This window comes from Rhinatrema bivittatum, chromosome 2 (assembly GCF_901001135.1).
Source record: "Rhinatrema bivittatum chromosome 2, aRhiBiv1.1, whole genome shotgun sequence".
Classification (NCBI taxonomy): Eukaryota; Metazoa; Chordata; class Amphibia; order Gymnophiona; family Rhinatrematidae; genus Rhinatrema; species Rhinatrema bivittatum.
In genome coordinates, this window is record NC_042616.1 from 634,314,796 (window position 1) to 634,337,398 (window position 22,603).

Here is a 22,603-nt window from a genome sequence, read left to right on the forward strand (position 1 = left end):
TGGGCAAGGCCCCCTTCAATTTCAGTTTTTCCCACAGAACCTTAACTGTTCTCTCATCCCAGAGGGCCTAAAAGCCACAGCCAGCATCCCAGTCAAAATCTGGGATGGGGTTTTGACTGGATCAGGTAAAGCATAGCAAGGATTCCTGTATCTGGCTGAAGGACCTTCCAGCCTTTGGGAGACTGACATTTTACATACATAATTGGTTAAGAGTAAGCTCACACACTTGAGTTCTCAGCATAATCAAAAATGGATACAGGTCATGCCCATTGGGAAACCCATCAAATCACCTACCAAGGAGCTCTTGATCTGCTTCTCATTATCAGGCATGGCTACAAGAGGAATTTTCCTCCCTTTTGGAGGACAGTGCAGCTGAACACACTCCTCCAGATGTGGGATTGGGCCATTTTTCAAGGAATGTCCAAAGGGCTGGGTCCTGGAAACTCACAAACGGTCCCTAGACAGGGAAGTAGCAAACCAGACATTCCATGAGTGGGGAACACACACAATAGATCCATTTGTGTCTCCTCTGAACAAAAGAGTTCCAAACATCTGCTCCAGAAGAGTCATAAGGCAAACTAGCCTCAGACTCCATCTCCCTTGACTGAGGACAAGTTCTTCTGTATGCTTATTCTCCAATTCCTTTAATCGTAAAGACCGTTCTAAAACTCAGAAGAGACCAGAGAACTATGAACCTTATAGCTCCCTACTGGCCAATACATATTTGGTTTCCTATGGGAGTTGTCAATCAGAAATTCAATCAGGTTGGGGAGTTCCCTATTTCTCATCACTCAAGATCAGGGGATGTTATTATCAACCCATCTGCTAAAAGCTTCTAGAACCTTTCAGCAATCTTCCTGCCCTGGACGCCCCTGATTATGTCACCCCATGTATACTGTCATTGGAGAACATCTGTTACAGGTAAGCAACTTTGCTTTATCTTAAATTGATAGAGAACATGATGGCATATAAAACCCATAAAATCCCATCTAGTCTGCCCTATGTAATATACTCTGTTGCATGGCTCACAGTGTCTTCTCATTGTAGAGCTGGCCCTGACACTGTGAGCCATGCACCTGGGCTCCTTCTGGAACCCTGTTTCATGGGCTCTAAATCCAGCCACAGATATCACCCTTAACAATGACCATAACTCCTGCCTGCTCCTCATCCCACCAGGAGCTGTGAATGCTGACTCTACAGCATCCCCAATCCCAGTCAAACCAGGAACTGAACTTCAAAGGAGTGAGCAAGAATGCATTTTAGGAGTGCTTGTGGATAATATTTGTCTATGATCCTTCATATATCAGTGGTGGCGAGATCATGTTTTTCATCTTTCATCTTGTGTGTCATCTTTCATCTTGTGTGTCATGGGTATCTGAGAAGGCTTGGCTTTTCCGCCAAGCCTTCTCAGATACCCATGACACACAATAGTCGACAGAACTTCCTTTAGGAGCAATGGATTTCCATATTACCCCTAAGCCCAGAATAAGAGCCTCCTGACTGCTCTGTTTATACTAATAATTTCTCCGCTATCTCTAGCCTTTCCTTCCTTCCAGCAGTCTATGCCTCCAAGTTTAATTTCCCTGTTAAATGTAACTTTGCTTTTTCACGTTCAACCTTTTGTTTTGGTTATTGTTCTTGGTTCAGTTCCCCTATTCGATGTGAACCGACCTGATATGGTCTCTACCATGAAGGTCGGTATAGAAAAGTGTTAAATAAATAAATAAATAAATAAATAAATAAATAAATAAATAAATAAATAAATCTTTATCAACTTTGTCAAATGTGTCTTTATTTAAATCAATCTGATCTGGTGATGAACCGGGTGGATTATTGCGATTCCCTCTTAATGGTTTACCAAAGAAGCGTTTGGCAAGATTACAGTTGGGCCACATCCAATTAGAGAACTGATCGAGGGACCCTTCAAATCAGCCACTGGGCTGGCCCCAAGGAAACATTTTCTAATTTTAGGCCAGAATCTAGTCTACCTCCTCAGAGCCTCGCGTTATAAACTCTTGTCCGGGTTTTGGTGTTGGTTGGTCACTCAGGTAAAAAGTATCTGCTTTTAGTAGATTGGCATGTATTATTAGATAGCTTGTCTCAAAAACCTTGCTGCAAACTTAACATTTTGTAACAATTTTGATTCTATAAAGCTTTGAGTACCAGATTAATTTCAATCCTTGAAGCTGTAAAAGAGCATTGCAAAGCTGAATACTAAAATAATTCTCTCAATGGTTAGTTGCTGTCACTATATAATTAAATGTGTTTGCCCTTATTTTTAATTGATTTTTGCTGAAGGGGGAACTAAAAATGTCCATTTCAGGACAAAAAGTAATGAGTTATATATTCAGTTATCTGGATAGATGCACAATCTGATACACAAAAAATGAAGGCGGATAAGAACAAGAGGCCCCCTGTGGCCTGTCCATTCCTGGATGCAGTGCTACAGAGTGCAGTCCCATCTCAGGCTTCACCCTCACATCCTCCTCATGATATTCAGCCGCTCCGAAAAGTAATTTAGTTTAGAAAATGCAGGCTGAGAGCTGGCCAAGTAACAAAGAGAACGCTTCTCAAAGCACAAGGATGCGAATGTAAAACAAAGAAACCCTCTCTATACAACGTCATTTTCTGTTTATCCCTGCGTCTTTTTGTTTGGTTTTTTTGTTCATAAAAGGCATGGTGCTGTTTGGTGAAACAAAGAAGGTGCTGGATGGCCTCTCTATTCAGGCACAGCAGTTCCTCATTTTCTATTTGGGGAAAAAAAAATAGCAAAATACTTTTCAGCTAAATGACTATGTGAAATGCCACACCAATTTCTTTTTCTTACTTACAGACAACTATAACAAGAAGACACAGCAAGACCAAATATATATTGGCATTTGCACAGGGAGCTCTTGCAAGCTTGAAGAACAAAGTGAATTTTAGAAATGTTCCTCGTTCTTTTTTGAATTAATATTCCTGTCTCTCCCCCACAGATTGCAAAATTAAATAGCAATTTCGGTTTAAGGTAGAAATGTTTGCAGGACCCAAGGGTCACAGCTAATTACACTGCAGCAAAAACATTTTTGCCAACTTCAAGTTTAAACAGACCATTTTGACTCAATTGTATACTGTGTTAAAAAAAAAATAAAATGAATTGGTCTTCGGCAGCAATTTATTACACTGCATCTATTACGGATACGATTTCCAAAGACAATACCTGGGTTTTAAAAATACCTATAAGGGGCCAGTCTGGTGGCTCAATGGCAAGTGCCTTATGGAAGACCTGAGCTTGATTCGTGGGCCCAGCTTCTGCGCCGGACATGCCACAGAGGCAACATTTGCAGCCCCTGGCATAAAAGGAGATTCAGCCAGTGAACGATGGTGATACCTAGTGGCCAGTCTCTGAGGGCACGGGTAGTGAATTTTATGAGGATCTGAGGTCTGTGGCCCCCGCCTAAGAACTGGCTCAGCTAGACAGGCTTGAAGGTTAAAAAAAAAAAAAAAAAAAAAGAACCCAACATTATTATTATTTAACATTTTTCTATACCGACCTTCATGGTAATAACCATATCAAATCGGTTTACATAAAACAGGGAGGAAATGTGAGAAAAACCCTAGTAGTAGTAAAACAAAGCCAGGGACAGAGGCCAGTTCCAACAGAGGAAGCAACCAAAAAGGTCCAGGAGGAAATTTCCAAGTCATAAAAAGAAATGCACATAGGGAAAAGTAACCTATGCTGTAGTTACACAAGGTTAGGCTTTGTATTAGGAGTTCACACCCAGGAAAAAGATCTGGGCGCATTAGTGGAAAATCCATTCAAATCATCGGCTCAGTGTGCTGCAGTGGTCAAGAAAGCAAAACAGAATGTTAGGAATTATTAGGAAGGGAATTGTGAATAAAACAGCGAATGTACTGTGAATGGTGAATAAAACAGAGCCTCTGTACTGCTCCATGGTGAGACTGCAACTTGACTACTGTGTGCAATTCTGGTCACCGTATTTCAAAAAAGATATACTGACATTATCATTTTGGTTGCTGTTCTCTGTACCTTTTCTAAAGGGGATGGGACATCTCCCCTATGAGGAAAGACTAAAAAGGTTAGGGCTGTTTAGCTTGGAGAAAAGACTGATGAGGGTGGATATGATAGAGGTCTATCAAATTATCAGAGGACAATAACAGGTAAATGTGAATTGGTTATTTACTCTTTCAGAAAATACAAGAACTAGGGGCGCTCCATGAAGTTTGCAAATGGCACATTTAAAACAAATCAGAGAAAATTCTCTCTCACTCAATGCACAATTAAGCTCTGGAATTCATTACCAGAGGATGTGGATAAGACAGTTAGCATATTGTGTTTAAAAAAAGGTTGAATTAAGTTTATGGAGGAGAAGTCCATAAAGTGCTATTAATCAAGATAAGTAGTGGCTATCCCATAAGTTATTACCGGCATTAGTAGCATGGCTTTTATGTACTATTTGGGTACTTGCCAGGTACTTGTAACCTGGATTGGCCACTGTTGGAAACAGGATGCTGGGATTGACGTTCTTATATTTGAGATCCCATCTCCATTTGATTACTATTCTGATGCATGACTATAAACTTAAGACAAAAAGGCAGAGCACCTCAAGTAAAACAAGTTTCAAAAATGTTGCCTGTTTCAGTTTTCATCACAAACACTTAAAAGAAAAGCTTCCCTAAACAGGAAGCAATTGCCATCTCATTTAGGCAGTACAGAAACCAAGCACTCCAATAAGAAGCAACACCGTCAACACTGTAATAACTCTGCAGATCCAGTGAGCACCAGATGATGTAGTTTAATATTAGGATGCAAGAGATGAAGGTTCACTCTGAGACAAGGGGTCCTAGACGTCAGAAAAACAAGCTTTCTTAAAATGGGGGAAGACCTCAAGGGGTCGTTAGCTGGATGGGAAAATCTAGGGAAAGTAGAAGGGCAATGGGCAAAACTAAAAGGAGATATAAGGGGAACTAATCTTTCTGTTAGGAAAGTAAATAAAGGGAAGAGGAAAAAAAGAGGCCACTATGGTTTTCTAAAAAAAATAGCTGAAAAGGTAAGCGAGAAAAAGGTTAGCATTCATAAACTACAAGAGATGGCAGAAAGAGGAAGACGGGCGGCAATATCTGGAAAAATTAATAGAAGCTAGGAAAGGAGTCAGGAATGCAAATATTCAAACAGAAGAAGAAGAAATAGAAAATATGGTAAAATGGGGGGGGGGGGGCTGTAAAGATATGTTAATGATAGAAGGAAGTACAAAGGTGGCATTGTGAGACTCAAAAGGTAAAGGGAGGAATATACAGAAGCTGATGAGGAAAAAACAAAATTAGTTAACAGATATTTTGTTCGGTGTTTATTGTGGAAGGGACTGAAGCAGGACCACATAAAATGAACAGAAATAAGATTGGAAGAGAGGTAAACCTCAATCAGTTTTCAGAACAGTGTGTTCATGAGGAGCTAACTAAACTTAAAGTAGATAAGGCGATGGGGCTGGATGGGATACATCCGAGGGTACTAAGGGAACTTAGAGATGTCCTGGCGGCTCTGCTGGTTGACCTTTTCAATGCTTCTTTAGAGTCTGGAGGAGTCCCAGAGGACTGGAAACAGGAGGATGTGGTTCTTATTCATAAAAGTGAAAGGAGGACACTGGGAACTACAGACCAGTTAAGTCTGACCTCTGTGGGGAGTAAACTATGGGAATCCCTGCTAAAAAGAAAGCTAGTGAAATTTTTGGATTGAAAAATACAAGGTAGCGTGGTATTACGAGAGGTAAATCTTGTCAGACAAATCTGATCAATTTCTTTGACTAGATGACCAGAGAGTTGGATCAAGGGAGAACGCGAGACGTTGTGTCCTTGCATTTCAGTAAGGCCTTTGACCTGGTTCAGCACAGAAGTCCTATAAATAAATTGAGCACCCTTGGAATGGAATCTAGTGTCTGACTGGGTTAGAAACCGGCTGAGTGAGAGGTGACAAAGGGCAGTGATAAATGGAGATTTCTCTGAGGAGGGGGTTACTACTAGCGGTGTGCATCAGGAATTGGTCCTTAGATCAGTTCTTTTCAACATTTTTATAAGTGACATAATGGAAGGATTGTCTGGAAAAGTTTTTCTTTTTGCCAATGATACCAACATTTGTAACAGGGTAGAGAGCCAGGAAGGTGTGGAAAACATGAGGAGGGATTTAGCAAAGCTCAAGGAATGGTCTAAGGTCTGGCAGCTAAGATTTAATGCTAAAAAATACAGAGTAATGTATTTAAGATGCAGAACAATGCATTTAATATGATGAAGACTGCTCTTTAAGCAAACACATTTATGCAAGCTGTAGCATATCAGTGTTTTATCAATCAGTGCAGTTTAGGTGATATGTTTTTAGCATTATATTTAGTTTTATCTTTGTCTTCTATGATGACATTTTAATGGTTATATTGTTTTATTGAATTATGTTTAATCTTGTACACTGCCTAGAGCCTGGCACATAGGAGATTAACAAATTTTAATAAACAAACATAAAAACCCAAGGGAAAGCTATAGTATTGGAGGTGAAATTCTTCTAAGCACAAAAGAAGAGGTATCTGGGGATGACTGTATCTGAGAGTGAAGAGAATGAGATGTGATTTAAGGAAGCTTGAAGAGTAGTCGAAGATATGGCAACTGGGATTTAATGCCAAGAAGTGTAGTCATGCATCTGGGGTGCGGTAATCTGAAGGAACTGTATGCGATGGGGGGTGAAGCGCTGCTGTGCACGGAACAGGAGAGAGACACCTTGGGGTGATAGTGTCTAGCAATCTAAAGATGGCAAAGCAATGTGACAAGGTGATAGCTAAAGCTAGAAGAATGCTGGGCTGCACAGAGAGAGGAATAACCAGTAAGAAAAAGGAAGTGATAGTCCCCTTGTACAAGTCCTTGGTGAAGCCTCAATTGGAGTATTGTGTTCAGTTCTGGAGACCGAATCTCAAAAAGGACAGACACAGGATAGAGGCGGTCTAGAGAAGGGTGACAAAAATGGTGGGAGATCTTCATCAAAAGACTTATGAGGAGAGGTTGAAGTACCTAAATATGTATACCTGGAGAAGAGGACAAGCAGAGAAGATATGATACAAACTTTCAGATACTTGAAAGGTTTTAATGATGCACAATCAACTACAAACCTTTTCTGCTGGAAGAATCCAATAGAACTAGGGGTCACAAAATGAAACTCCAGAGAGGACGATTCAGAATCAATGTCAGGATTTCTGCATGGAGAGGGTGGTGGACGCCTGGAATGCCCTTCTGGAGGAGGTAGTGAAGGCAAAAACGATGCAAGATTTCAAAAGGATATGGGATAAACACTGTGGATCCCTAAAGGCAAGGGGGAGGGGAATGAAGTAAGAGGCATCGGGGTAACTTGCTGGTGTGGCGGATACTGCCCTTAACAAATAGGCCTTCATACCGTGATGCAACTCCATCATTGCTCGCTGCTTCAACGGCAGGGGGAAAAGAGGAAAGGGAATTGGTTTCAGATAACAATCAACAAGGACAGTGAACTGTACAGTCAAGGAAAACAAATAAGCATGGAGGTAACTTGCTTGATGCGGCGATTACTACCCTTAACCAAAAAGCCTGATACTACACTTCTGATACAACTCCAGTATTGCTCTCTGCTTCAACTGCAGGGGGAGAAAGGAAATTGAACTCAAACAGTAACCAACAAGAGCCTTGACCTTGGCGGTCTGAGTAACTGATAAGTATGGGAAACTGAGAACTATGGGAGCTTGCTGAGCAGATTGGATGGGCCATTAGGTCCTTTTCTGCTGTCACTTCTATGTTTATGTATGTTTATGATCTTAATGTGGCCAAACAGATGGCTAAATCGATGGTAAAATCCAGAAAGATGCTTGAATGTATAGGGAGAGGAATGATCAGCAGACAAAGGAAGGTGATGTTGCCCCTGTATAGGTCCCTGGTGAAACCTCACTTGGAATACTGTGTACAATTCTGGAGACTGGATTTTCCAAAGGATACAAACAGGATGGAATCATTGCAGTCAGGATAGAAGGTAAGGTTTGTCTATTTGCGGATGATACTAAGATCTGCAACAGAGTGGACACGCTGGAAGGAGTGGAGAGAATGAGACGGGATTTAAGGAAGCGGGAAGACTGGTCGAAGAAATGGCAGTGGAAATTCAATGCCAAGAAGTGCAGAGTCATGCATATGGGGTGTGGAAATCTGAAAGAAATTTATTCAATGGGGGGTGAAAGGCTGATGTGCACAGAGCAGGAGAGAGACCTTGGGGTGATAGTGTCTAACGATCTGAAGTCGGCGAAACAATGTGACAAGGCGATAGCTAAAGCCAGAAGAATGCTGGGCTGCTTAGAGAGAGGAATATCAAGTAAGAAAAGGGAAGTGATTATCCCCTTGTACATGTCCTTGGTGAGGCCTCATCTGGAGTACTGTGCTCATTTCTGGAGACCGTATCTCCAAAGGGACAGAGACAGGATGGAGGCGGTCCAGAGAAGGGAGACCAAAAAGGTGGAGGGTCTTCCTCGAATGACTTATGAGGAGAGATTGAAGAACTTAAATATGTATACCATGGAGGAAAAGAGGAGCAGGGGTGATATGATACAGACTTTCAGATACTTGAAAGGTTTTAATGATCCAAAGTCAACGACAAACCTTTTCCATTGGAAAAAGATCAGCAGAACCAGGGGTAACGATTTAAAACTCCAGGGAGGAAGACTCAGAACCAATGTCAGGAAGTATTTCTTCATGGAGAGGGTGGTGAATGCCTGGAACGCCCTTCTAGTAAGCTGGCATCAGCTGCTAACAGACCACGAAAACTTTTGGGGATGTTGAAAAAGTTCATGTGTCAACCTATTGTTGAACCAAATGTAGTAGATCATGATTTAATGGACTGTGACTCACTCACAATATTTTTCTTCTAGGATTACAAAGTTATCCTATGGATTCCAATCAGCCCAGATACCTCTGTTATTGTTTATTATTGAAATATTTTTTCTTCTATGGATATGTTAACTAAATCTTGTCCTACTACTCGTTTGTTAGAACCATGACCTTCAAACATAATCAAGGAAGCTAGGTCTGGAGTTTTGGAAGTTCTAAATTGGATTGTTATTCTACTTGCAGTTCAGAGATGAAGGAGGCGATTGTTTGCCCTTAAGAAATCTTCTTTGGAATTTAAGATGGTAGAGAGTTATCATCGTATTGCAAATATATCATTTTTAGGCAAGTTAACAGAGTGAGCAGTTTTGCTTAAGTTTCAACGTTTCTTAGATGAGAATGAAATTATGGATCAGTTTTTTGTCATTTCAGTACTGAAACTATATTGGTTTTGCTTGATGATTTGATACGCTCTTTAGGTAAGAGCCATAATTCCGTGTTAGCATTATTGGATCTTAATGCAGCTTTTAATACTGTGGACCACAGAATTTTGTTAAATTGTTTGTGATTTTTCAGCGTTAGGGGACTAGCCTTGGACTGGTTCACGTCTTTTTTTGCTGATTCAATCTCAACGAGCGGGTTATAAAATAGCAACTTTTGCATGTAAATGTTGGCCCCCGCCCTGGAATGCTCCTAACCCGCCCCCTTTTTTTTTTACACTAGCAAATGTATTCGCGCACCACGACTTACACGTATGTATGCAAGGTTTATAAAATAGTACTAGCGTGAATATGCGCTATTGTATATAATTTTTAAAAGCCTGGCGCCCGCATCGATTAAGGGATGTGTGAATATGTTGGGCCAGTGTGTGCCAAGCAGATTGTAAAAGCCGCCCAGATACGCGCGTATCTCCCGCTGCATGCACTAAATAAAATTTCACAAAAAAGGGAGGGGCGTAGTCTGGGCCAGGGCATGGCCGCTCCTGCATTTCACATTGAAATTAGCGCGTAAATACTTACATGCACTGCCGTGGGCCAGGGTTACCTGCCACATAAACTTCATCCATAGCAGAAGTAAAGTTAAGTAGTAAAATAAAAAAACTAAATAGATCAGCAGGGCTTTAAGGGTCGGATCTAATGGAGAAAGGAGGCCTATTAAACTGGGGGGGGGGGGGGGGTTTAAAAGTCCCATCCCTTAACTGGACAAACTGGGAATGAACCGGTAAAGCGGGCAATGGCACTGGCGCATGTATGCGGGATTTGCACACACGTGAACAGTCACTGAAAATGGAGCACACATGCGTGCGCGTGGCAAGGTTATTTTAGAACATGTGTGATTATGTTATAAAATAGCTGCTATCCCTGGGCACAGGCAAGCAAATGCACGCACATGCGCACCTGCGTGCCGCTTTGAAAGTTACCGTCTTAATGCTCGCATGTCTAAAATTCCCCTTTATAATATGGATAAAGGTGAGCCAGTTGATGAAGTGTATTTGGATTTTTAGAAGGGATTTGACAAAGACCCTCATAAGAGACTCGTCAGGAAATTAAGATGACATGGGATCGGAGGAAGTGTCCTAATGTGGAGTGATAACTGAATAAAAGACAGGAAACAGAGGGTAGAACTAAATGGTCAGTATTCGAAATGGAAAAAGGTCATTAGTGGAGTGCCCCAGGGGTATGTATTGGGACCTGTGCTATTTATCATATTTATAGATGATCTGGAGAAAGGAACAAATGAGGAGACCAAATTTACAGAGGACACAAAAGTGTTTTGAGTTGTTAAAATGGCAGCAAAGCATGAAGAACTGCAGGACCTTGTGAGACTTGAAGACTGGGCTTTTACATAGAAACATAGAAATGATGACAGAAGAAGACCAAACGGCCCATCCAGTCTGCCCAGCAAGCTTTCGCACTCTTTTTTTTTTTTCCCCTCTCACATACTTATCTGTTACTCTTGGCCCTTAGTAACCTTTTGGTTCTATTTCCCTTCCACCCTCGCCATTAATGTAGACAGCAGTGTTGGAACTGCATCAAAGTGAATATCTAGCTTAATTAGTTAGGGATAGTAACCGCCGCAATAAGCAAGCTACACCCATGCTTATTTGTTTACCCAGACTATGTAATTCAGTCCTTGTTTTAAATGGCAGATGCAATTTAATATGCACATGTGCAGAGTAATGCATGTAGGGAAAAATAATACCAACCATAGGTTCACAGTGCTGGGTTCCATGTTAGGAGTCACCTCTCAGGAAAAGGACTTCGGAGTCCTTGTGGACAATACCTTGAAATCTTCAGCTCAGTGTACGGCAGTCCAAAAGACAAATAAGAATTATTTGGAAAAGAGCAGAGAACAAAACTGAGAATATCATAATGCCTTTGTATAGATCCATGGTGTGACCGCACATTGAGTATTGTGTTCGAATTGCCCCATCTCAAAAAAGACAGGAGTGGACATAGATAAGATATAGCGAAGGGTGACAAAAACAAGAGAGATGGAATAGCTTCCATATGGAGAAAGGCTAAACTGATTATAGCTCTTTAGCTTAGATTAGGGCTTCATAGCTTGGAAAAGAGACAGCAGAGGGGATAGGATTGAGATTTATAAAATCAAGAGTGGGGTGAAACAAATTAAATAGGGAACAGTTATTTACGATTTCAAACAGCAGAACTAAGGGACATCCCATGAAACTGGCAACCATCAAATTTAAAACAAACTGTAGGAAATATTTTTCAATCAAACTATGGAATCTGTTACCGGAGGACATGGTCAAAAGAGGATTGGCCAAATTCCTAAACAGTTCATAAACAGGTAGACTTGGGAAAGCCAGCGCTTATCCCTGGGAGTAAGATTCAAGAAATAGATCAACCACTGGGGATCTGCCAGTGTAAGAGACAGAATGCTCGACGGACCTTGGTCTGACCCAGCATGGCACTTATGTTCTTATAGTCAACTCCCAACTCATCAGCTCATCCTTGATCTGATCTGCTCCACTCCACTAATCCATCCCAGAAGGCCACAACAAGGGCCTCATTATTCCAGGCCATCTTTGCAGTGACCATGTGGAATTCCACAATGTACTGCCCAACAGTATGTGTTCCTTGTTTTATGTGGAGAAAGGAGGCAGAAGCTGATATCGAGTGGCCTGGGTTATCAAATATTTATTTCAATGCTGTGACAAAACAGTCGCAGTCTAAAATGTTTTCCCCCATGTTGCATCCATTGGTCTCAGACGGCTGAGACCTCTGTGCCTCACCTTTCTTCCTTCTCTCTCCTCAAGTCTTGGGAAGACGGCTGCTGCCGCGTCTTCATGCCGCTCTCTCCGGCATCCCCAGAATGGCAATGGCGATGGTGTTCGCCATGTTTCTCCTGAGGGCCTCCTAGGGTGCGCGCGCGCACGCCACCCATGTCATGGCGTGAACCTAGGAGGCGACTCCCTCGAGTGACGTCACGCCATCCAGGTATTTAGCCTGCCCTTCATTTGCTAACAAACTGAGTTAGCAAGGATTGGATTGCCTCCGCTCTAAGCTGCTCTGCCGCTTCCTTGCTGCCGCTGGAAGCTCTCTCTGCCCTCCGGGGCCATTCATCTCTAACCTGGGTACCCACTCCTCGGGGGCCCTATGCTTTCTTTCAGGTACCTATCTGGGATACCAGGTACTCGCTCATCGAGGGCCTGCTCTCCCTGCCTTGGTACCTACAATTCAACTACTTCTGCTTGTCAGAATCTCCATCGATACAGCTATCTACTTCAGTGAGTAATCTAACCTTGTCAGTCTGTCTCATCTACAGCTCAGCGCTGGGAGCCTACATCTGGGACTTCCCTCTACTACCTTGCACTGCCTACCATCTACTCAAGTGTGGAACTGGTCTCCTCTGCTGAGAACCCCTGGGCTACTACTGGGTTAACCTCAATGCTGCCACCCCTGGGCAGTATCACCAAGCTGTATAATAAATACAAATTTTCTGTGTCTGCGTGTATAGAGTCTAGCCTAGCACTGCGGTTCCTCATGGGGCTCCTCCCCGTGGGAGTAGCCATCGCTGCAGTACCCAAGAATCCACTCCAATACCTCAAAACCCTAACACCCCAGAGTGGGGATGTCCAGGCCAGAGCCTCCCAATTAGAAACAAACTTATGCACACTACGCTTGACTTGTGGTTAGGAAGATGGTTGGCCTGCAGAGTAAAGGCTATAGAACAATGGTTCATAAACTCTTGGCAGGATTTTGGATCTCCAGTGAAGGACAGGGGGGGGGTTCTACTTGGGGCTCTTTAAACAGATGTCCACAACTGCAGGAGATTGTGGAGCAGAAAGAGGCACTTGCTGTGACTGCAATCTCGAGGCCCCAAGTTGGAGTTTCCAGGCAAGCACACTGCCTTGTTCCTGCAGGCTTAAGCAAACATTAGTTCAACTCTCCCTAGGAGAGTAACTTAGGCTGCCAAACACACGACCACCTCCGTGAGGTCCATACTGGCCAGAGCCATTTGTGTGTTGCCCCAGAAACAAGCGGTTGGATATCTGGAGAGGCAAATCCAGGCTGGCAATGGTGGAAACAGAAAAGCAGTGCGTCTTCTCTCTGTACCCTCCACCTTCACCTTGGTTTGAGCCCTCAGGTGAGGCAAGGGTATAAGAGGGTAGCCCTCGATTCAAGCAAGGAGCTAGAAGCCTGGAAGAGAGCAGGAGGCTGGAGTACTCCAGGATGCCAGGAACACAAAAGTGGTCAAGCAGGAACCGTGAAGGCACGCCATTTGTAGTGATCTGTGGGTTCCGTTTTGCAGATCTGACCACTTTTGGGTAGTTCTATTGCAGTTTTTCTTGGTCTTCCAGATCTTGCCTCGACTTCAACAGTTCCATGCAACTTCCATTTCTTAACAGCATTTCTGACAGCTTAAAATGCTAGCTAGAAGCATTTGGATACTTTTTTTTTTATAGCCTTCTCTTTCAGGGTGAATTACTATAGCTTCATTTTCAAATTTCAGAGAAATGTCAGAATATTTGTTCAGTTGTAGAATTCTCTTCACTGACTAATTGAAGACCTATCGAGAATCAACTTTTTGGGCCTTATTAACTTTTTATTCTTTTATAAAGTATTAATGAATCAACTGGAAGTGTGTTCAGGCTTTCGCACATGCCATATTCACTATTTTATTATTTTCAATCTATTAAAACTGGCAAATAAATAGTAATTTTGCATTAAAAAGTGTAGAAAAATGTCATGTTTAACTCTGTAAACCAAAACAAACAACAAGCAGATGGCCCTTCAATATAATTAAAACAGAAGAAGCATTTTTGAACTGCTTTTTGCTATGAATTACGTGGTTAACCTTGGAGCAGATTGGTGACTCCATTTGCAGACATTAAGATTTGATTCCATAGTTGTTCCTGATGAAATAGTTACCTCTGAGGCAGGCGGCAATGTCTGCAGAAACATGGGCTCATGTCGGGTGGTTTGAGTGATGGAAGTGCAGTGACGAGGGATGGGATTTTTTTTTTATATACGAAAGATTTTGAAGGTTACAGTAAGATAAGTGACAAATAATTTATTGTAGTTTTTCTTACTAAGATTCATTAGTGGTGGGAGATATACTTTATATGGGTTTTTTGTAATGATTTTTAATCTAGGATCAGAAGTATTTTGAGATTGAATAAAAGTGTTTTTTGAACCGGCAAATGAATGAAACTGCAGGTGTTTTTCACAGATACCACTTGTGGCCCACTGTGAGGCTACACCAGTTACTTCTGATGCCGTGCTCATTTTAATGTTCTATAATTTGTTTTTGAAGATATATGAGATTTTGATGTTTAACTTTGTACCAAGCAGAAGATGTATCAGCTTCTGTTCTCTTAGAGATTCATTGAAACAATCAATCAGTTTTGACCAGGGTACCTAAACTTTTGCATTCAACTGTATATGCTGTACATCGTGTTGGGCGAGGTTGCCTTTGGAACGCATGCTAACTGGTGGATTTTAAGAGCCCCACACTCACCAAAGCTGGGAGATGTGCACGTCGAGCCAGTGCACACAGCGTGTAATTTAAGCGCCCATATATGCGCGAATCTCCCTGTACGCACACAAATCCAAAGGTTTAAAAAAGGGGAAGTGGGTGTGGTCTGAGCGGGGCGTGGGCTTGTCGGGGGAAGACCAAGAGATGTGCATGTAAATCTTATGCACACAAGCACACGCCAGCGGTCCTCGCTGCGTAACTTTACTTCTGCTATTGCTGGTGTGTAAATCCAAAAATTAAAAAATCAGGGCTAGTCAGCAGGGTTTTAAGGGTCAGGTCTAACAGGGTAGAAGGAAGCCTTTAAAACTAGGGGGGTTAGGAAATCCTATTGCTAAACTGGGTGAACTGGGAATGAACTGGGAAAAGGGTAAGAAGCCTCAGTGCAAGCCCCTTATAAAATTCCCCCCACTTACGTAGTAGACACAGCATTTGCCTGAACATACATGCATCTATATAAAACTGAGCACACGTATGCACATACAGCCGGTTTTATAACATACGCGCATATATGCGCGTACGTTACAAAATCGCTGTGCCCAAGTGCGCGAGCCAGCATACGCATGCGGTTCTTAAAATTCACCTCTAAAAATGTTAACATAAATAAGGGAACTTTCAAAAAGCTTGTAAAAAAAACCCTTCTCTTTAAAAATGAATCAGGATCCAGAAAAGGACAACTCTTAAGTATTTTGTTTTAGATTGCCAAATAAGATATTTTGCTAGTCAATCTGTTTTAACTCTGGTATTCAAAGCTCCCTGAATCCACCTTGAGCAAAATGCTGCAGGAGAAAGACAAGTCACTCTAGTTTGAACTGACTCCATGCTAGAAAAATGCAAACCTCAAATGTCAGAGACATCTGCATGCAATTGCAATCAAAGACATTTTACGCCAACTGAAGCAGGTAAGCAGAACAAAACTATAGTACACAAGTGGTAAGCAAATGCTGCCTTCCCCTGTGCAAAAAAATACACTGGGGATGCTATTTGTCCAGTGGCTTCTACTACATCTCTCATGGGCTGGATTTAAGATTTTGGAATCTATTTGCATCAAACTTAGAAACGTCCACTGTTTCCCAATAAAACATGTAATTTATTTTTTATTGTATTCATATATTCCACTTAAGATAGCATTGTTAATATAGGAAGGAAATAAATATTTTAAATAAATATTCATATAAGAATATAAGAACATAAGAAATTGCCACGCTGGGTCAGACCAAGGGTCCATCAAGCCCAGCATCCTGTTTCCAACAGAGGCCAAACCAGGCCATAAGAACCTGGCAATTATTAACACCAAGAAGATCCCATGCTACTGATGCAGAGGCCATTCCATCAGTTAACTTGAGTAATAGTAGTTAATGGACTTCTCCTCTAAGAACTTATCCAAGCCTTTTTTAAACCCAGCTACACTAACTGCAATAACCACATCCTCTGGCAACAAATTCCAGAGCTTAATTGTACGTTGAGTGAAAAATAATTTTCTCCAATTAGTCTTAAATGTGCTACTTGCTAACTTCATGGAGTGCCCCCTAGTCCTTCTATTATCCAAAAGTGTAAATAACCAATTCAAATCTACTCGTTCAAGTCCTCTCATGATTTTAAAGACCTCTATCATATCCCCCCTCAGCCGTCTCTTCTCCACGCTGAACAGCCCTAACCTCTTCAGCCTTTCCTCATAGGGGAGCTGTTCCATCCCCTTTATCAACTATATCTTTTATATGAGATGCGGCGACCAGAACTGTACACAGTATTCAAGGTGTGGTCTTAAACATGGAGTGACACAGAAGTTTTATGACATTTTATGTTTTATTAACCATTCCCTTCCTAATAATTCCTAACATTGTTTGCTTTTTTGACTGCTGCAGCACACTGAGCAGACAATTTCCATGTATTATCTACTATGATGCCTCGATCTTTTTCCTAGGTGGTAACCCCTAATATGGAACCTAGGAAGTACCACCCAGGTAGTTTCCATCATTTATTACAAAATTTAGAGCACAGCAATAATCCTCTCCCTCCAACCCAACCTATCCACAGCTCCTTTCCACCCACCTCTCATCTCATCTGGTCAATCCCAGCTCAGTAGAAACCTTCAGGTGACAGCAACAGTAATGAAAATCAGAGCAGGGCCTCTCAAGGGGTACGTGCTCATAGGCGCTGTAGCAGCCCCTCCCCTTGCATTTCCCTGGTAGCAGATGGGAGAGGGAACGCTGCAGGGCTTGCGATCGCATGCCATGATAAAACCAGTGCAGGGCCGATTTCCTATTGCTGCCACTGCACTGCCTGAAGATCTCCGTCGCCAGTAGGCTAGAAACAGCTCATGTTTCTTTTGGCTTCGGACCAACAAGTGGAAAGCACAGAACTTACTTGGTGCCTTCAAAATTCAGTGTCACAGGCAGTTTGCCTGTCTTGCCATTTTTTAAATCCAAGCCGGGACAAATCACACCACACACGATCGATGCAGTTGAAAGTCGAAGCCATGGCCGACATCTTTCACAGATCTCTCCCACTGCTTCTTGGTGCTGCATCAGATAGCTGAGATTTCTATGTTTGTATGTTGGAACTCAAACAAAAATTTCAAATAACTTAACACAATTATTTTTATTTGATGTTTAAATATTTTAATTTTATTGCAGCTGGAAGCATAATTCAGCTACAGCATGAGGGAAACTATTTTTATCTTAACCACGCCATTAGCTAGAAGGAAGGGAAAAAAGGGGAAGGAGAGGTAGAAGCCGGCTTCCTAACTCACACAGCAATGCCGCAAATAACCATGAGAACACAGCTTGAATCTCAGCATTCACTGGGCTTCAGTCAATGATTTGAAAGAACAGTTCTTTTTTCAGTAAGGCTCACTGAGTCATACACCAACATTATCATCCCTTTAACCTTCAAAAGGAATAGTTTGCTTGACAAGACAAGTCACTGCTCTATACCTGAACTTTAATAGCTAAAGAGTATTCCTTGGTTTGAAGTAAATACACAAAATCCTAAATTCTCAAATGCTTATTCCCTCATATTATCGTTTTCAGATGCACCATCAGATATTGTGGCTTGACGTTTTCCTTCCACCCCACAGGACATAGAACAGTCTCACTCTCATTTCCAATACGGACGTTCACATTGTGAGCACATCAACACCTCACTCCCACCCCAAAGATACATCTCTGATCTGCATGACCAGAGTGACAATACTCACTGTACAAGCAGCGGTCAGTGGTAAGGTCTTGTGAAGGTTGCCCAAACTCAGACTCAAGCTGAACAAGGATACTTACTGAAGATAAATCTGCCAGTTCACTTTGTTTGCACGAACTTCTGCAGCCTTGGCCGCAATAATATTTGTTGGGACAGCAGCATCTACAGCACCTCGAATGTCCATTTTCTGTCTTCTCACTTAAAATCTGTGGAAATATTTTTTTTTTTAAAAGAAAGTCAGATATATGACAACTACGATAGGCAAATAAAAGTAAAATTATATCACTCAAATCAAACATGTGCTCCAAGAACAATACTTTTCTACATTGTATAAAAGCCTATATTAAACGATAATTGATGGAGTTCAATCAACTATTTCCTTCCAGTGGTTTACTGATGTCATTGGAGCAACTTAATCAGCATTACTGAGAATCATCCCAGTGGGAACAGTCTGAACTGAGACATGGAATAAATGGCAGTATCCTGATCCCAGCACTGGGAGACAGGTCATGTGAGCCACTCTCCAACAGCAGGAGATAAATTGAGCGCAGCAGTTAAGTGAAGGGTGACCTCAGTGGATCTAAGCCAAGGAAGAAAAAGCATGTCCACCCAGGGATGGAAATAGATTTAGCAAACTTGGGAGCCAACTAAAAAAAAATTTAGGAGCCAGGAAAACATTTTTTCCTTTTGTGATCTTTTGCTCTTCTTGTTGTTGTTATTTTACTTATTTTGTTTAGCTTTTTTTTTTTTTCTTATTTTACTCTTATTTTTAGTTTATGGCAGGAAGGGGGGGTTGTTCTTATTTTGTTTAATTATTGTTCCCCTTTATTTATTTATTTTTTTAAAATTTTAGGTGCCAGATGCCAAATTTAAGGCACGTAGGTGTTCTCACTCTTGAAACTTTTCCAGCCCTGTGTCCACTTACAACGCGATGTAATAAAGTCTCAGAGCACCAAAGCTCACTAGGAAAGCAGTTCAGCAATACTCTGAGGGCACCTACCCCATTCTCAGGGAAGGGGGAGGAGGGGACAGAGAAGAGTTTCAAGGAAGTTTCAGTATCATCCAGACCATGGTTGCACTGAGATCCGAAGGCTACAAGCTGGATGAAAGGAAACTAAAATTTATAATAAATAAATAAATAGATAAATAAAATAAAGTGTGCAGATTACGTTACAAAGAAATATTTCCTTAGATTTCTTCTGACTCTGCTCCCTTTCATTCTCATCCCTTTCCAGAGTCTCTTTTCCATTGATAACTTGGAGGTTTTTAACATGTCTATCATATCTCCCCCATCCCGCTTTTCTTCTTAGATTTTAAAGTCTGTCCCCATATGCTTTAGAGTGAGAATCACTGACTGACTATTTTAGTAGCCATCTTCTGGATTGACTCCAACCAGTTTATCCTTTTCAAAGGTATGGTGAATAAACATGTGGACAAAGATGAACTGGTAGATGTGGTGTATTTGGATTTTCAGAAGACATTCGACAAAGTCCCTCATGAGAGGCTTCTAAGAAAATTAAAAAATCATGGAATAGGAGGTGATATCCTTTTGTGGATTGCAAACTGGTTAAAAGACAGGAAACAGATAGAAGGATTAAATGGTCAGTTTTCACACTGGAAAAAGGTAAACGGTGAAGCGTGTCAGGGATCTCTACTTGGACCAGAGCTTTTTAATATATTTATAAATGATTGGGAAAGGAGTATGATGAGTAAGGTGATCAAATTTGCGGATGACACAAAATTATGCAGAGAAGTTAAATCTCAAGCACATTGTGAGAAATTGCAGGAGGACCTTGTAAGACTAGAAGATTGGACTTCCAAATGGCAGATGAAATTTAATGTGGACAAGGGCAAGGTGATGCACATAGGGAAAAATAACCCTTACTGTAGTTACAAGATGTTAGGTTCCATCTTAGAAGTTACCATCTAGAAAAGCGATTTAGGCATCATTTATTTAACAGTTTTGATATAACTGTATTCGAATATACATCATATCGGTTTACAAGTAACATAATAGAGGAATTACATGGAACAGGAAACTTGGAGGGGGGGAGTTAACGGTTACAAGACAACTTCAAGAGTAATGACGGTTATTAGATATTTGCAATAGTAAAATAAAACGGAATATAACGTAGGTAATAAAGGTATTATTTATTTATTTAAAATATTTCTATACCGGACTTCATGAATGGGATTCATATCAGGCCGGTTTACATGGAACAAGGGATAAACCAAAGTAACCAAAAATAAGAAGGTCGAAACTAGCAAAGTTACAATATAACAGGGGGATTAAACTTGGAAGCTAGAGTAGCTAGAAATAAGAGAGATAGGAATTAACTACATATAAATCATATAAGATAGTTATGAAATTAATAAACATTCAGTTCCTTGATCTGAGTCTGATGAGTTAATTTGAGTTAGGAGAAGACGATGTATACAGAGTATAAGGGAAAGAGAATTATAAACTATAAGATATAAAGGCATTAAAAGGAGAAAACTATGTATACAGGATAAGGGGAAAGAAAAATATATAAAAGGCTGGAAAAATTATGTAAGGAATGAGATATATAAAGCTGGAATAATGCGAACAGAATGGGTTATATATTAAGAGGAAAAGGGAAGGAGAAGTTATAAATACAGGGGAAAGGAGTTGCAGTGGTTGTTGAGGTAGAAAAGGTGGTGGGGGTCTGTTAAGGCATTAGAGTTGATATTAATTGTCGTGAGGGAGAGGGAAGGAGGAGAATATAAAGAAGTATTAGACTGCAAGAGGGTGCATAGGGGAATGTGAGGAGGTTATAAAGAGCATGAGAGGGCAGGGGTTCAAGAAGCATTGGGGGGGTGAGGGTCGTCTTGAGGGTGGATTTATTGCAGAAAGGCCTTCTTGAAGAGCCAGGTCTTTTTTTGAATTTCTGAGTGGATGGTTCTAGGCGGAGGTCGGGGGCCATAGTGTTCCAGAGAGCGGGTCCGGCAGTTGAGAGGGCATGATCTTTTGTGGTTTTGAGATGGGTGTTCTTGGGTGGGGGTGTAATGAGGGTTCCTTTGTAGGCGGCTCTCGTGGGTCTGTTGGAGGTGAGGAAACGGAGGGAATCGTTTAGCCAATGTATGTTATGGTTGTGGAGGGCTTTGTGTATGAGGGATAGGGTTTTTATAGAGGATGCGGTAAGATACTGGAAGCCAGTGGAGCTCTTTGAGGACTGGAGTAATGTGGTCAGTTTTGCGGGTGTTGGTAAGGATTCTGGCAGCGGCATTTTGCAATATTTGAAGAGGTTTGGTGGAGGTGATTGGGAGTCCAAGGAGAAGCGAGTTGCAACAGTCAATTTTTTTTTGAGGATGGTGGCCTGAAGGACTGTGCGCAAATCATTTAGGCGGAGTAGGGGTTTTCGTTTTTTTAAAGGACATGAAGTTTGAAAAAGGATTCTTTTATTGTGGCGTTAAGTTTTTTAGGTTTAGTCGGTGGTCAAGACACCTACACTTTGCACGTTTTGGGATAAGGGGAGAGGGTCGCTGCAGATAATGAGCAGTTCCGTTTTTGATGTGTTTAGGGCTAGGTGGAGGTTTATAGCTGCGAGGCATCTTTCCCAGGTCTTGAGTGCTTTGGGGAGGGATTCTTGTATGGGGATGAGTATTTGCACATCATCTGCGTACATGAAATAGGAGATGCCGAGATCAGAGAGGAGTTGGCAGAGAGGTAGCAGGTAAATATTGAAGAGGGTGGAAGAGAGGGAGGATCCTTGGGGGACGCCTTGTGTTAGTTTGATGGGTGTGGATTCTGTATTTCCAATTCTAACTGTGTAGGATATAAACCAGAGTAGAGCTGTTCCAGAGATGCCAATATCAATAAGGCGGTTAATTAGGATGTTGTGGCTTATGGTATCAAAGGCGGCAGGATGTAAGAGTGGCCGCGGTCTAGGTCTTTGAGGAGGGTGTCTGTGAGTGAAATAAGGAGTGTTTCTGTACTGAAGAACCTGCAGAAGCTGAATAGGGAGGGGAAGAGGATATTGTGATTGTTTAAGTGTTCAGTAAGTTGTGTGTTAACGACCTTTTTAAATGATTTTGGCGAGGAGAGGAAGGTTAGAGATGGGCCTGTAGCTAGTTGTGTCGGCAGGGTCGAGGTTGGGTTTTTTCAGGATAGGCTTGACTACAGCCTGTTTTAGGCAGTCGGGACTTTGCCATGGGATAGTGAGCAGTTAATAATTTCTGCTATGGGGGTGGAAATTGTGTTGGTGATGGCTAGAAGGGATGCTGGGCTTCATGGATCCTTGATCTGACCCAGTTTGGCATATCTTATGTTCTTATGAACTGAACACAGTATTCCAAATGAGGATACTAAATTGGATAATAAATTGGAATCGTTGGTTCAGTGTGCTGTGGTGATCAAGAAAGCAAATAGAATGTTAGGAATTATTAGGAAGGGAACGACAAATAAAATGGTGGATGTCATAATGTCTCTGTATTGCTCCATGGTGAGACTGCATCTTGAATACCTTGTGCAGTTCTGGTTGCTGTATCTCAAAAAAGATATAGTTTCACTAGA

General features: G+C 41.5%; 1 protein-coding gene across 2 annotated transcripts in view; it reads right to left on the reverse strand.

The window, feature by feature from the left end:
• Positions 1-22,603, reverse strand: part of ATP6V1H (ATPase H+ transporting V1 subunit H) — a 323,801-nt gene that overhangs the window by 271,899 nt on the left and 29,299 nt on the right. The window contains exon 2 of one of the 2 annotated variants that reach the window (XM_029591272.1): positions 18,150-18,275. In XM_029591272.1, coding sequence (XP_029447132.1) covers positions 18,150-18,253 — 104 coding nt within the window. In that variant the 5' untranslated portion in view covers positions 18,254-18,275. Of the gene's footprint in view, positions 1-294; positions 314-18,149; positions 18,276-22,603 lie in introns of those variants that run through there. The other variant, XM_029591273.1, reaches the window with a different exon arrangement.